This window comes from Oncorhynchus mykiss, chromosome 13, assembly GCF_057628025.1.
Source record: "Oncorhynchus mykiss isolate SJ-2025 chromosome 13, ASM5762802v1, whole genome shotgun sequence".
NCBI lineage: Eukaryota > Metazoa > Chordata > Actinopteri > Salmoniformes > Salmonidae > Oncorhynchus > Oncorhynchus mykiss.
Window position 1 is genome coordinate 84,923,985 of NC_143034.1, and position 14,852 is coordinate 84,938,836.

The 14,852-nt window shown below is 45.5% G+C and overlaps 1 protein-coding gene across 1 annotated transcript in view; it reads right to left on the reverse strand.

Annotated features, from left to right (window-relative positions):
- Window positions 1-8,255: 8,255 nt before the first annotated feature.
- Window positions 8,256-14,852, reverse strand: part of llgl1 (LLGL scribble cell polarity complex component 1) — a 129,797-nt gene continuing 123,200 nt past the window's right edge. Inside the window, exons 21-24 of the mRNA XM_090197965.1 lie at window positions 14,059-14,114; window positions 13,816-13,951; window positions 11,355-11,437; window positions 8,256-9,203 (exon numbers count right to left, since the gene is read on the reverse strand). Of these exons, the coding sequence (XP_090054091.1) occupies window positions 11,359-11,437; window positions 13,816-13,951; window positions 14,059-14,114 (271 nt within the window). The 3' untranslated portion in view covers window positions 8,256-9,203; window positions 11,355-11,358. The remainder of the gene's footprint in view (window positions 9,204-11,354; window positions 11,438-13,815; window positions 13,952-14,058; window positions 14,115-14,852) is intronic.

Consider the following 14,852-nt stretch of genomic DNA (forward strand, 5'->3'; position numbering starts at 1 on the left):
CCAGAACTGTGTTCTCAGTCAGGAGACTACTTCCTGTTGTAGACAAACAACCCAGAACTGTGTGAGGTGGGTTCTCAGTCAGGCAGGAAACCACTTCCTGATGAACAACCCAGAACTGTGTTCTCAGTCAGGAGACTACTTCCTGTTGTAGACAAACAACCCAGAACTGTGTGAGGTGGGTTCTCAGTCAGGCAGGAGACCACTTCCTGATGAACAACCCAGAACTGTGTGAGTGGGTTCTCAGTCAGGAGACTACTTCCTGTTTGTAGATGAACAACCCAGAACTGTGTGAGTGGGTTCTCAGTCAGGAGACTACTTCCTGTTTGTAGATGAACAACCCAGAACTGTGTGAGTGGGTTCTCAGTCAGGAGACCACTTCCTGTTTGCCTCAAAAAGCATCTTGCTTCAATCAGTTTATTCCAGTTCAGAATAACAATTATTATTGTATTTTAACAGCAACAGTTCCAACCTAGACTAGTTTTCAACAGTCATTTCTACAGTCAGATGTACATTAGGCCTGATCATATTCCATCTGTTCTGTTACTAAGGGTTGAACTACCAGTAGCTGGCTTTGGTGAATGTTAGATATTATCTGTGTACAAGACCAGGGGATTTGTTAGAAAGAGGAAGTCACATCTACTGAGAGAGTTAGTTAGTTAGTCCCTTATTTCTGCTGATCATCACCCGTTAGAAAATGACAACAATGTCTTGCTAGTTGACTGACTGGTCCAAAGTCGAAGCCCAGTTCCCTGAATCATTCTGTCCTGTTCTGAAATAACTCTCTGGGTTTACCATCATGATGTGGATGTTTGATCAGGACGTGTCGTTTTATTAAATGTGTTTGTTATCAGAGACTCATTACTAAGCACTTCCACACACAAAACACTTTCTGGACGCTCCTCATACGTTTGTATGAAAGAGAGAGAAACTCTGGATCCTCCTCATACGTTTGTATGAAAGAGAGAAACTCTGGGCGCTCCTCATACGTTTGTATGAAAGAGAGAGAAACTCTGGACGCTCCTCATACGTTTGTATGAAAGAGAGAGAAACTCTGGGTGCTCCTCATACGTTTGTATGAAAGAGAGAGAAACTCTGGATCCTCCTCATACGTTTGTATGAAAGAGAGAGAAACTCTGGATCCTCCTCATACGTTTGTATGAAAGAGAGAGAAACTCTGGGCGCTCCTCATACGTTTGTATGAAAGAGAGAGAAACTCTGGATCCTCCTCATACGTTTGTATGAAAGAGAGAGAAACTCTGGACGCTCCTCATACGTTTGTATGAAAGAGAGAGAAACTCTGGATCCTCCTCATACGTTTGTATGAAAGAGAGAGAAACTCTGGGCGCTCCTCATACGTTTGTATGAAAGAGAGAGAAACTCTGGATCCTCCTCATACGTTTGTATGAAAGAGAGAGAAACTCTGGGCGCTCCTCATACGTTTGTATGAAAGAGAGAGAAACTCTGGATCCTCCTCATACGTTTGTATGAAAGAGAGAGAAACTCTGGACGCTCCTCATACGTTTGTATGAAAGAGAGAGAAACTCTGGATCCTCCTCATACGTTTGTATGAAAGAGAGAGAAACTCTGGGCGCTCCTCATACGTTTGTATGAAAGAGAGAGAAACTCTGGATCCTCCTCATACGTTTGTATGAAAGAGAGAGAAACTCTGGGCGCTCCTCATACGTTTGTATGAAAGAGAGAGAAACTCTGGATCCTCCTCATACGTTTGTATGAAAGAGAGAGAAACTCTGGACGCTCCTCATACGTTTGTATGAAAGAGAGAGAAACTCTGGATCCTCCTCATACGTTTGTATGAAAGAGAGAGAAACTCTGGGCGCTCCTCATACGTTTGTATGAAAGAGAGAGAAACTCTGGATCCTCCTCATACGTTTGTATGAAAGAGAGAGAAACTCTGGGCGCTCCTCATACGTTTGTATGAAAGAGAGAGAAACTCTGGATCCTCCTCATACGTTTGTATGAAAGAGAGACACTCTGGATCCTCCTCATACGTTTGTATGAAAGAGAGAGAAACTCTGAGTCCATTTGATGCGAACTTGTGGTTAGTTTGATGACAGCGGCGAGTGGGAATAACAAGTCGGTAACGGACAGCGTTGCGTCGTGTGTTGCGGAATGAGCTTCAACAAAACTGCAGAAAAAACGATAAAACCGTGAAGTATACCGGCAACTCCCACGTGAGCAGCTGCCAAACTGAGCAGAGAGCAATGATGCACTTGAACAGATCTATATATACCTGTAATTCATGAAATAATTATAACACGTTACTCTGACCCATGCGTTATAGAAAGGCTGCTGGTATAGACATCATTCCATGGCTTAATGTGATTCCCCTGTAAACGCCGTCACGGCCGTGTGGTTGTTGCTGAGGATCATTAACAGATGTAGATAACTACATTCTTCTGGCGCGCAGACGTAACCATTTGAACCCGACGCATGGCGCAATAGTTGGCCGTGTCGTCAAACAGGTCCATGTGTCGTAAAGTGGTTCGTTCGGTTCCACACGGTGTCTTGTCTGTTTGCGACGCTTTAATCTCTCCGTAACAGGAAAACCTAGCAGTTCCCAGGCTAAAGCCAACTCTGAATTAACAGGACCCCTGCACAGTTTTTTATTTTTATTAATTTCAAATCAATACATAAAGCACATGAGGGAACACAAGCATACATAGATTACAAACAATGGACAATCGAGCTAGGGGCGGGGCTGGGGGGGTACAATATCACATTACAATTACACAAGGACCTTATATACTTACAATTCTAACAGCTTTTTTGTTAGTAGAGCATTTAACTGTCTTAAAATACAGTTCAATTTATTTTTGTAGGGTACGAAAATGTGGTTTTCTGTTTGTAAATTTACATGTGTGTATATGAAATTTGGCCAAAAGAATAATGAAATGAATGACAAATTATTCCGCTTATTTCTATTGTATGTAAAGAATCCAAACAGTACATCTCTCCACAATAGTGTAAAATCTTCATAAATGTGTTCAATTATAAACCTACTGATGTCTTGCCACAGTTTTCTTACATGAATACAGTGCCCAAAAAGATGCAACACTGTTTCTGGGTGGTCATTACAAAAGGAGCAATTTGAGTTGATGTTTTCCTTCAACTTCTTCATATAGTGGTTGGCAGGATAATATTTATGAATAATTTTAAAGGAAACTTCCTTAATTTTGTTTACAAGTAGGTTATGTGTGTAGCAACATCCAAACTTTTTTTCCAACAGATATTATCAAGTAAGTAAAAACATTCTTGTTTACGATGACGGCCAAACCCTGACGACGCTGGGCCAATTGTGCGCCGCCTTATGGACTCCCAATCACGGCCAGATGTGATGCAGCTTGGATTCGAACCAGGTACTGCAGTGGCGCCTCTTGCACTGAGATGCAGTGTCTCGCGCCACTCGGGAGCCGCATTTTGTTACATTACAGCCTTGTTCTAAAATAGATTTTTTAAAATGTTAATCGGCAATCTACCATTCCAGTGTTTAATTGCTATATTGTAATTACTTCGCCACCATGGCCTATTTATTTAACTTACCTCATTTGCACTCACTGTATATAGACGTTGTTTTCTTTTGTTCTACTGTTTTGTTTATTTCTATGTGTAACTCTGTATTGTTTGTGTCGAATTGCTATGCTTTATCTTGGCCAGGTCGCAGTTGTAAATGAGAACTTGTTCTCAACAAGCCTACCTGGTTAAATAAATAAAATAAAATTCTATACCCAATAATGACAAAGAGAAACAGGTTTTGAGAAATGTTTTGACAAATGCCTTATTTATATACAGCACCAGCCAAGTGACTCTTCCACGGGTCTTTATTTTGACTCTGTTCTACATTGTAGAATAATAGTGAAGACATCACAACTATGGAATAACACACATGGAATCATGCAGTAACCAAAAAATATATATTTAAAATTCTTCAAAGTAGCCGCCCTTTGCTTCGACAGCTTTGCACACTCTTGGCATTCTCTCAACCAGCTTCATGAGGTTGTCACCTGGAATGCTAGTCACGTCAATTAACAGGTGTGCCTTGTTAAAATCAACCCTGTCTCTTAATTTGTTTGAGCCAATCCGTTGTGTTGTGACAAGGTTGGGGGGGGGGGGGGGTATACGGAAGACAGCCCTATTTGGTAAAAGACCAAGTCCATATTATGGCAAGAAGATCTCAAATAAGCAATGACAGTCCATCATTACTTTAAGACATAAAGGTCAGTCAATACGGAAAATGTCAAGAACTTTGAAACCCTGAAATTAGTAGCCAAACTAGTGTGAGTAGTGTCCAAACTGTAGACTGGTACAATAAGTATTCAGACCCTTTTGCTACGAGACTCCAAATTGATCTCAGGTGCTTCCTGTTTCCATGGATCATCCTTGAGATGTTTCTACAACTTGATTGGAGTCCACATGTGGTAAATTCAATTGGTTGGACTTGATTTGTAAAAGGCACACACCTGTCTATATAAGGTCCCACAGTTGACAGTGCACGTCAGAGCAAAAACCAAGCCATGGGGTTGAAGGAATTGTCTGTAGAGCTCCGAGACAGGATTGTGTCGAGGCACAGATCTGGGGAAGGGTACCAAAACATTTCTGCAGCATTGAAAGTCCACAAGAACCCAGTGGCCTCCATCATTCTGAAATAGAAGAAGATTGGAACCACCAAGACTCTTCCTAGAGCTGGACGCTGCCGTTTAAAAAGGGCAAATCACCTTGAAGTCAAACTAAATAATTAAATACAATTGAATCAACTAATTATTTATTATTATTAATCAACTCTAATTCATTCATTATTTGTTTTGACATCACTAAAAAAAAGTGGTTGTTTTTTATAGAAAAACAAACCCAGTTTCTCCTGTAGACTACGGTCAGGATGAGGAACCATCTAACATCCCAGTTTCTCCTGTAGACTATGGTCAGGGTGAGGAACCATCTAACATCCCAGTTTCTCCTGGTCTGTAGACTACGGTCAGGGTGAGGAACCATCTGACATCCCAGTTTCTCCTGTAGACTACGGTCAGGATGAGGAACCATCTGACATCCCAGTTTCTCCTGTAGACTACGGTCAGGGTGAGGAACCATCTAACATCCCAGTTTCTCCTGGCCTGTAGACTACGGTCAGGATGAGGAACCATCTAACATCCCAGGTTCTCCTGGCCTGTAGACTACGGTCAGGATGAGGAACCATCTAACATCCCAGTTTCTCCTGTAGACTACGGTCAGGATGAGGAACCATCTAACATCCCAGTTTCTCCTGTAGACTACGGTCAGGGTGAGGAACCATCTAACATCCCAGTTTCTCCTGGCCTGTAGACTACGGTCAGGATGAGGAACCATCTAACATCAGGGTGAGGAACCATCTAACATCCCAGTATCTCCTGGCCTGTAGACTACGGTCAGGATGAGGAACCATCTAACATCAGGGTGAGGAACCATCTAACATCCCAGTTTCTCCTGGCCTGTAGACTACGGTCAGGGTGAGGAACCATCTAACATCCCAGTTGCTCCTGGCCTGTAGACTACGGTCAGGGTGAGGAACCATCTAACATCCCAGTTTCTCCTGTAGACTACGGTCAGGATGAGGAACCATCTAACATCCCAGTTGCTCCTGGCCTGTAGACTACGGTCAGGATGAGGAACCATCTAACATCAGGGTGAGGAACCATCTAACATCCCAGTTTCTCCTGGCCTGTAGACTACGGTCAGGATGAGGAACCATCTAACATCCCAGAATGGCCCGTCGTTAGACAGGAGGTCCAGACAGACATGAAGCCACGAGAGAGAGAGACAGACAGACATGAAGCCACCAGACAGACAGGTGTTTAGGAGTAAATACTTTATTAACATTCTCCTTCAGCACCACTAGAGGATCAGAACTCTACAGAAAACAGAGACTCTGGTCCTGGTTCCCATGGCTACGAGTGGTTAGTGAGTGAGGCAGGCGGAGACAGACCCTCCTCTCTGCTCTGCTACAGTCCTTAATGAGGTCCCTTTAACACAGAGGTCCCCTGACCCAACCACATTATACTGCTTAGCGTTAACTATGGTGACAGGTTCTACGTTCTCTGATCGTTTGGTAGAACCCGTCTCGTCTCCTCTGGGTCCCAACCTAAAGATATTTTACACTGTAAAAGTTTTTTAAAAAGGTTAAAATAATTGTTGACTTGTGATAGGGTCCTCCTCTGTTACCCAGAACACACTGCTTCACCCAGACAGCGTCCCAACAGTCTAAAGTAGCTCGTCTTCTCCTCCTTCTGATCTGAAAGACCTGGTCACCTGAAACCGAATTCCCTCATCATATATTCTTTATACCGTTTTCCTGCGCAGACGAAGGAGAGGTGAGGAGACGAGAGGAAGCATCTTCAGACTATTGAGATTCAGCCGGCCTGAATTCCTTCCATTATTAAAACAATACATTTAGCCGACAGTTAGCTCTAGACAGACAGTTAACTAACCGTTAGCTCTTGACAGATAGCATTTAGCCAACCGTTAGTCCTAGACAGACAGTTGGCTCTAGACAGCTCGACAGGTAGCAGTTAGCTAACCGTTAGCTCTTGACAGGTAGCAGTTAGCTAACCGTTAGCCCTTGACAGGTAGCAGTTAACTAACCGTTAGCTCTAGACAGACAGTTAGCTAACCGTTAGCTCTAGACAGACAGTTGGCTCTAGACAGCTCTTGACAGGTAGCAGTTAGCTAACCGTTAGCCCTAGACAGACAGTTAGCTAACTGTTAGCTCTACAGACAGTTGGCTTTAGACAGCTCTTGACAGGTAGCAGTTAACTAACCGTTAGCTCTAGACAGACCGTTAGCTCTAGACAGACAGTTAGCTAACCGTTAGCTCTAGACAGTTAGCTAACCATTAGCTCTAGACAGACAGCTAACCATTAGCTCTAGACAGACCGTTAGCTCTAGACAGACCGTTAGCTAACCGTTAGCTCTAGACAGACAGTTAGCTAACCGTTAGCTCTAGACAGACAGTTAGCTAACCGTTAGCTCTAGACAGACAGTTAGCTAACCGTTAGCTCTAGACAGACAGTTAGCTAACCGTTAGCTCTAGACAGACAGTTAGCTAACCGTTAGCTCTAGACAGACAGTTGGCTAACCGTTAGCTCTAGACAGACCGTTAGCTCTAGACAGACCGTTAGCTAACCGTTAGCTCTAGACAGACAGTTAGCTAACTGTTAGCTCTGGACAGACAGTTGGCTCTAGACAGCTCTTGACAGGTAGCAGTTAACTAACCGTTAGCTCTAGACAGACCGTTAGCTAACCGTTAGCTCTAGACAGACAGTTAGCTAACCGTTAGCTCTTGACAGGTAGCAGTTAGCTAACCGTTAGCCCTTGACAGGTAGCAGTTAACTAACCGTTAGCTCTAGACAGACAGTTAGCTAACCGTTAGCTCTAGACAGACAGTTGGCTCTAGACAGCTCTTGACAGGTAGCAGTTAGCTAACCGTTAGCCCTAGACAGACAGTTAGCTAACTGTTAGCTCTACAGACAGTTGGCTTTAGACAGCTCTTGACAGGTAGCAGTTAACTAACCGTTAGCTCTAGACAGACCGTTAGCTCTAGACAGACAGTTAGCTAACCGTTAGCTCTAGACAGTTAGCTAACCATTAGCTCTAGACAGACCGTTAGCTCTAGACAGACCGTTAGCTAACCGTTAGCTCTAGACAGACAGTTAGCTAACCGTTAGCTCTAGACAGACAGTTAGCTAACCGTTAGCTCTAGACAGACAGTTAGCTAACCGTTAGCTCTAGACAGACAGTTAGCTAACCGTTAGCTCTAGACAGACAGTTAGCTAACCGTTAGCTCTAGACAGACAGTTGGCTAACCGTTAGCTCTAGACAGACCGTTAGCTCTAGACAGACCGTTAGCTAACCGTTAGCTCTAGACAGACAGTTAGCTAACTGTTAGCTCTGGACAGACAGTTGGCTCTAGACAGCTCTTGACAGGTAGCAGTTAACTAACCGTTAGCTCTAGACAGACCGTTAGCTAACCGTTAGCTCTAGACAGACAGTTAGCTAACCGTTAGCTCTAGACAGACAGTTGGCTAACCGTTAGCTCTAGACAGACAGTTGGCTAACCGTTAGCTCTAGACAGACCGTTAGCTAACCGTTAGCTCTAGACAGACAGTTAGCTCTAGACAGACCGTTAGCTAACCGTTAGCTCTAGACAGACAGTTAGCTAACCGTTAGCTCTAGACAGACCGTTAGCTAACCGCTAGCTCTAGACAGACAGTTAGCTAACCGTTAGCTCTAGACAGACAGTTAGCTAACTGTTAGCTCTAGACAGACCGTTAGCTAACCGTTAGCTCTAGACAGACCGTTAGCTAACCGTTAGCTCTAGACAGACAGTTAGCTAACTGTTAGCTCTAGACAGACAGTTGGCTCTAGACAGCTCTTGACAGGTAGCAGTTAACTAACCGTTAGCTCTAGACAGACCGTTAGCTAACCGTTAGCTCTAGACAGACAGTTGGCCGACAGTTAGCTAACCGTTAGCTCTAGACAGACAGTTAGCTAACCGTTAGCTCTAGACAGACAGTTAGCTAACTGTTAGCTCTAGACAGACCGTTAGCTAACCGTTAGCTCTAGACAGACCGTTAGCTTAGCGCTCCAGACTACCTAGAATATAAAATAGCATTTATCAGACGTATAGAAAACATAGTGTATCTATAGCAACATCATCAATAGAAAAGCCTTGGTGGTTAGTTCCTTCATGTTAATAACATGTAATACTGGGGAAAGGTAACACTGTGTTAGGCATCTCTCTACTCAACATTAAGTTATACCTTCATCCCTCCATGACATGTAATACTGGGGAAAGGTAATATTGTTTACTTCACTGTGTTAGGCATCTCTCTACTCAACATTAAGTTCACAGTTGTAGGGATGAGAGATGAAGTAGGGATAGAGGAGGGATGGAGGGAGGGATAAAGGGATAGAGGAGGGATGAAGAGGAGGTCCATCCCAACGTGTTGACTAGGTGTAGTGTGTTAGTGGTTAGATAACAGTTCATCATGACGTTCTTCAGTCCTTTCCTCAGTAGCCGAAGTGGTCACATGGTCAGTCCAACAACCCCAGGACTGGAAGGCCGTGATGGGGGGGGGGGGGGAGAGGAGGAGGAGTGGCAGGTAGCATCCCATGATGTCTGTCTGTAGTCCAGATCCTCCCACAACACAGCAGACCTGGTGGACAGACAGACAGACATCTATAGTAGGTCTGGAACAGAGCAGGTTTCACTCCTCAACACAGACAGACCTGGTGGACAGACAGACAGACAGACATCTATAGTAGGTCTGGAACAGAGCATGTTTCACTCCTCAACACAGCAGACCTGGTGGACAGACAGACAGACATCTATAGTAGGTCTGGAACAAAGCAGGTTTCACTCAACACAGACAGACCTGTTGGAAGGACAGACAGACATCTATAGTATGTCTAGAACAGAGCAGGTTTCACTCCTCAACACAGACAGACCTGTTGGAAGGACAGACAGACATCTATAGTAGGTCTGGAACAGAACAGGTTTCACTCCTCAACACAGACAGACATCTATAGTAGGTCTGGAACAGAGCAGGTTTCACTCCTCAACACAGACAGACCTGGTGGACAGACAGACATCACACTTGGCCTTCTAGCATCTCTGGGATCAAAATGGAATGGTCACATGATGTGTCCACCAGAGGGCAACAGACTAGATATTTAAGGAAGAGAGAAGAGAGCTAGAGAGGAGAGCTAGAGAGGAGAGCTAGAGAGGGGGGAGAGAGGAGAGCTAGAGAGGGGGGAGAGAGGAGAGCAAGAGAGAGGGGAGAGAGGAGAGCAAGAGAGAGGGGAGAGAGGAGAGCTAGAGAGGGGGGCGAGAGGAGAGCTAGAGAGAGAGGAGAGCTAGAGAGGGGGGAGAGAGGAGAGCTAGAGAGAGGGGAGAGAGGAGAGCTAGAGAGAGGGGAGAGCTAGAGAGGGGGGAGAGAGGAGAGCTAGAGAGAGGGGAGAGAGGAGAGCAAGAGAGAGGGGAGAGAGGCGAGCAAGAGAGAGGGGAGAGCTAGAGAGGGGGGAGAGAGGAGAGCTAGAGAGGGGGGAGAGAGGAGAGCAAGAGAGGGGGAGAGCTAGAGAGGGGGGAGAGAGGAGAGCTAGAGAGAGGGGAGAGAGGAGAGCAAGAGAGAGGGGAAAGAGGAGAGCTAGAGAGAGGGGAGAGAGGAGAGCTAGAGAGGGGGGAGAGAGGAGAGCAAGAGAGAGGGGAGAGAGGAGAGCAAGAGAGAGGGGAGAGAGGAGAGCTAGAGAGAGGGGAGAGAGGAGAGCTAGAGAGAGGGGAGAGAGGAGAGCTAGAGAGGGGGGAGAGAGGAGAGCTAGAGAGGGGGGAGAGAGGAGAGCTAGAAATGTGGGAGAGAGGAGAGCTAGAGAGGGTGGAGAGAGGAGAGCTAGAGAGAGGGGAGAGAGGAGAGCTAGAGAGGGGGGAGAGAGGAGAGCTAGAGAGGGGGGAGAGAGGAGAGCAAGAGAGAGGGGAGAGAGGAGAGCAAGAGAGGGGGGAGAGAGGAGAGCAAGAGAGGGGGGAGAGGAGAGCTGATGGTCAGGGGGCCGGAACATAATTACAGTGGGGGTATAATGAGGAGAACCCTGGGTATAATGAGGAGAACCCTGGGGTAGGGGGGTATAAAGAGGAGAACCCTGGGGTAGGGGGTATAATGAGGAGAACCCTGGGGTAGGGGGGTATAATGAGGAGAACCCTGGGGTAGGGGGTATAATGATGAGAACCCTGGGGTAGGGGGGTATAATGAGGAGAACCCTGGGGTAGGGGGGTATAATGAGGAGAACCCTGGGGTAGGGGGGTATAATGAGGAGAACCCTGGGTATAATGAGGAGAACCCTGGGGTAGGGGGGTATAATGAGGAGAACCCTGGGGTAGGGGGGTATAATGAGGAGAACCCTGGGGTAGGGGGTATAATGAGGAGAACCCTGGGGTAGGGGGGTATAATGAGGAGAACCCTAGGGTAGGGGGTATAATGAGGAGAACCCTGGGGTAGGGGGGTATAATGAGGAGAACCCTAGGGTAGGGGGTATAATGAGGAGAACCCTGGGGTAGGGGGGTATAAAGAGGAGAACCCTGGGGTAGGGGGTATAATGAGGAGAACCCTGGGTATAATGAGGAGAACCCTGGGGTAGGGGGGTATAATGAGGAGAACCCTGGGGTAGGGGGGTATAATGAGGAGAACCCTGGGTATAATGAGGAGAACCCTGGGGTAATGGGGTATAACGAGGAGAACCCTGGGGTAGGGGGGTATAATGTGTGTGTATAAATAACGTGTGGGTGTGTGTGTATAACGTGTATAGTGTGTCGTTACCTGGTCAGGTGATCAGGACTCCTAGAGAGCATCCGTCCTCCTCTGTGATGTTCCTCAAGTTATTCTCTACCTCGTCCACGGAACTACACACACACACACACACACACACACACACACGTGAATAAAATGACCATGTATTTGTGCTAACGCGTCTGAGTGTGTCCCTGCCCATTTCCCAAGAACCCAGGGGTCCATACTTACGAATATTAGAAAAGGTTTATGTTTAAGCATCAGCCAATTAAAATCATTGACACAGACGCATGTGATCAAAGGCTACATGCTAGCTGTTCCCATTACATAACCTGGCACATTTAGCCCTATGCTAGCTGTTCCCATTACATAAATAGGCACATTTAGCCCTATGCTAGCTGTTCCCATAACATAACCTGGCACATTTAGCCCTATGCTAGCTGTTCCCATTACATAACCAGGCACATTTAGCCCTTCGCTAGCTGTTCCCATTACATAACCAGGCACATTTAGCCCTATGCTAGCTGTTCTCATTACATAACCAGGCACATTTAGCCCTACGCTAGCTGTTCCCATTACATAACCAGGCACATTTAGCCCTACGCTAGCTGTTCCCATTACATAACCTGGCACATTTAGCCCTACGCTAGCTGTTCCCATTACATAACCTGGCACATTTAGCCCTACGCTAGCTGTTCCCATTACATAACCTGCCACATTTAGCCCTATGCTAGCTGTTCCCATTACATAACCTGGCACATTTAGCCCTATGCTAACCTCACCAGGTGGCCGTGATTACATCCACACTAGAGACAGACCAGGCCTTAGTCAAGGATGATGCTGTTATAACACTAGAGACAGACCAGGCCTTAGTCAGGGATGTTATAACACTAGAGACAGACCAGGCTTTAGTCAAGGATGTTATGATGCTGTTATAACACTAGAGACAGACCAGGCCTTAGTCAAGGATGTTATGATGCTGTTATAACACTAGAGACAGACCAGGCCCTAGTCAAGGATGATCCTGTAATAACACTAGAGACAGACCAGGCCTTAGTCAAGGATGATCCGGTTATAACACTAGAGACAGACCAAGCCCTAGTCAAGGATGATGCTGTTATAACACTAGAGACAGACCAAGCCTTAGTCAACGATGATGATGTTATAACACTAGAGACAGACCAAGCCTTAGTCAAGGATGATGCTGTTATAACACTAGAGACAGACCAGGCCTTAGTCAAGGATGTTATGATGCTGTTATAACACTAGAGACAGACCAGGCCTTAGTCAAGGATGTTATGATGCTGTTATAACACTAGAGACAGACCAGGCCTTAGTCAAGGATGTTATGATGCTGTTATAACACTAGAGACAGACCAAGCCTTAGTCAAGGATGATGATGTTATAACACTAGAGACAGACCAAGCCTTAGTCAAGGATGATGATGTTATAACACTAGAGACAGACCAAGCCTTAGTCAAGGATGATGCTGTTATAACACTAGAGACAGACCAGGCCTTAGTCAAGGATGTTATGATGCTGTTATAACACTAGAGACAGACCAAGCCTTAGTCAAGGATGTTATGATGCTGTTATAACACTAGAGACAGACCAGTCCTTAGTCAAGGATGATCCTGTTATAACACTAGAGACAGACCAGGCCTTAGTCAAGGATGATGCTGTTATAACACTAGAGACAGACCAAGCCTTAGTCAAGGATGATCCTATTATAACACTAGAGACAGACCAAGCCTTAGTCAAGGATGTTATGATGCTGTTATAACACTAGAGACAGACCAAGCCTTAGTCAAGGATGATGCTTTTATAACACTAGAGACAGACCAAGCCTTAGTCAAGGATGATCCTGTTATAACACTAGAGACAGACCAAGCCTTAGTCAAGGATGATCCTGTTATAACACTAGAGACAGACCAAGCCTTAGTCAAGGATGATCCGGTTATAACACTAGAGACAGACCAAGCCTTAGTCAAGGATGATCCGGTTATAACACTAGAGACAGACCAAGCCTTAGTCAAGGATGTTATGATGCTGTTATAACACTAGAGACAGACCAAGCCTTAGTCAAGGATGATGCTGTTATAACACTAGAGACAGACCAGGCCTTAGTCAAGGATGATGCTGTTATAACACTAGAGACAGACCAAGCCTTAGTCAAGGATGTTATGACACTAGAGACAGACCAGGCCTTAGTCAAGGATGATGCTGTTATAACACTAGAGACAGACCAAGCCTTAGTCAACGATGATGCTGTTATAACACTAGAGACAGACCAGGCCTTAGTCAAGGATGATCCTGTTAAATGACTAACATGTTAATATAACTGAGTCTCTGGATAAGAACGTCTGTTAAATGACGTGTTATTGTAACTGAGTCTCTGGATAAGAACGTCTGTTAAATGACTAACATGTTAATGTAACTACGTCTCTGGATAAGAACGTCTGTTAAATGACGTGTTATTGTAATATCTTACGTGAGGAAGTCCCTGACGTCCTCTACAGTGAGTTCTCCGGTGGTGTCCAGGCTGATGTCAGCCATGCTGAGGGGGGAGTCCAGAGGGGAGAGGGGAGGCGGGGAGGGGAGGCCACACTGGGGGTCCTCGTTTAACCCTGGGGGTCAGGGGTTAGAGGTCAGACTGAGGCAATGTGAAAGGGGATTGGTTGACAGCCACCTAGTAACGGTTAGCAGAAGGACCAATGAGAAGCGTTGCACGTACCTTCAGCCTGGTTCCGGTGAGTTCCGTTGGCCCGGAGAGGCATGGCTGCGTCGTCGCTATGGAGACAGAGAACAGCATCAGAGCAGTAGCTCACTGTGTTGTTGATACTGGGGTGGCGTAGCCTAGTGGTTAGCGCGTTGGACCAGTAACCGCAAAGGTTTCTAAATCAAATCCCCGAGCTGACAAGGTAAAAATCTGTCGTTCTGCCCCTGAACAAGGCAGTTAACCCACTGTTCCTAGGCCGTCATTGAAAATAAGAATGTGTTCTTAACTGACTTGCCTAGTTAAATAAAGGATAAATAAATTAAAATTGAGCATCTTGATCTTAATGAGGAAGCTAAATTGAATGATTTTACAAGGCTAGAGGAGCCTTCAGGAAAGCCGTCCAGGAAAGCCGTCCAGGAAACAATGGCGTGAAAAGGGCAAAAAGAAGAAAACAGCAGATCACTTTTATTATTTGGAAAAGAGGCGAGGGGAACTCAACACACTTCAGGAACTTCAGATGGATGGGGTATCCTCTGAGGACAGAGAGATATCAGACTACCACTCAGATGAATGGGGTATCCTCTGAGGACAGAGAGATATCAGACTACCACTCAGATGAATGGGGTATCCTCTGAGGACAGAGAGATATCAGACTACCACTCAGATGAATGGGGTATCCTCTGAGGACAGAGAGATATCAGACTACCACTCAGATGAATGGGGTATCCTCTGAGGACAGAGAGATATCAGACTACCACTCAGATGAATGGGGTATCCTCTGAGAACAGAGAGTTGTTATCAGACTAACA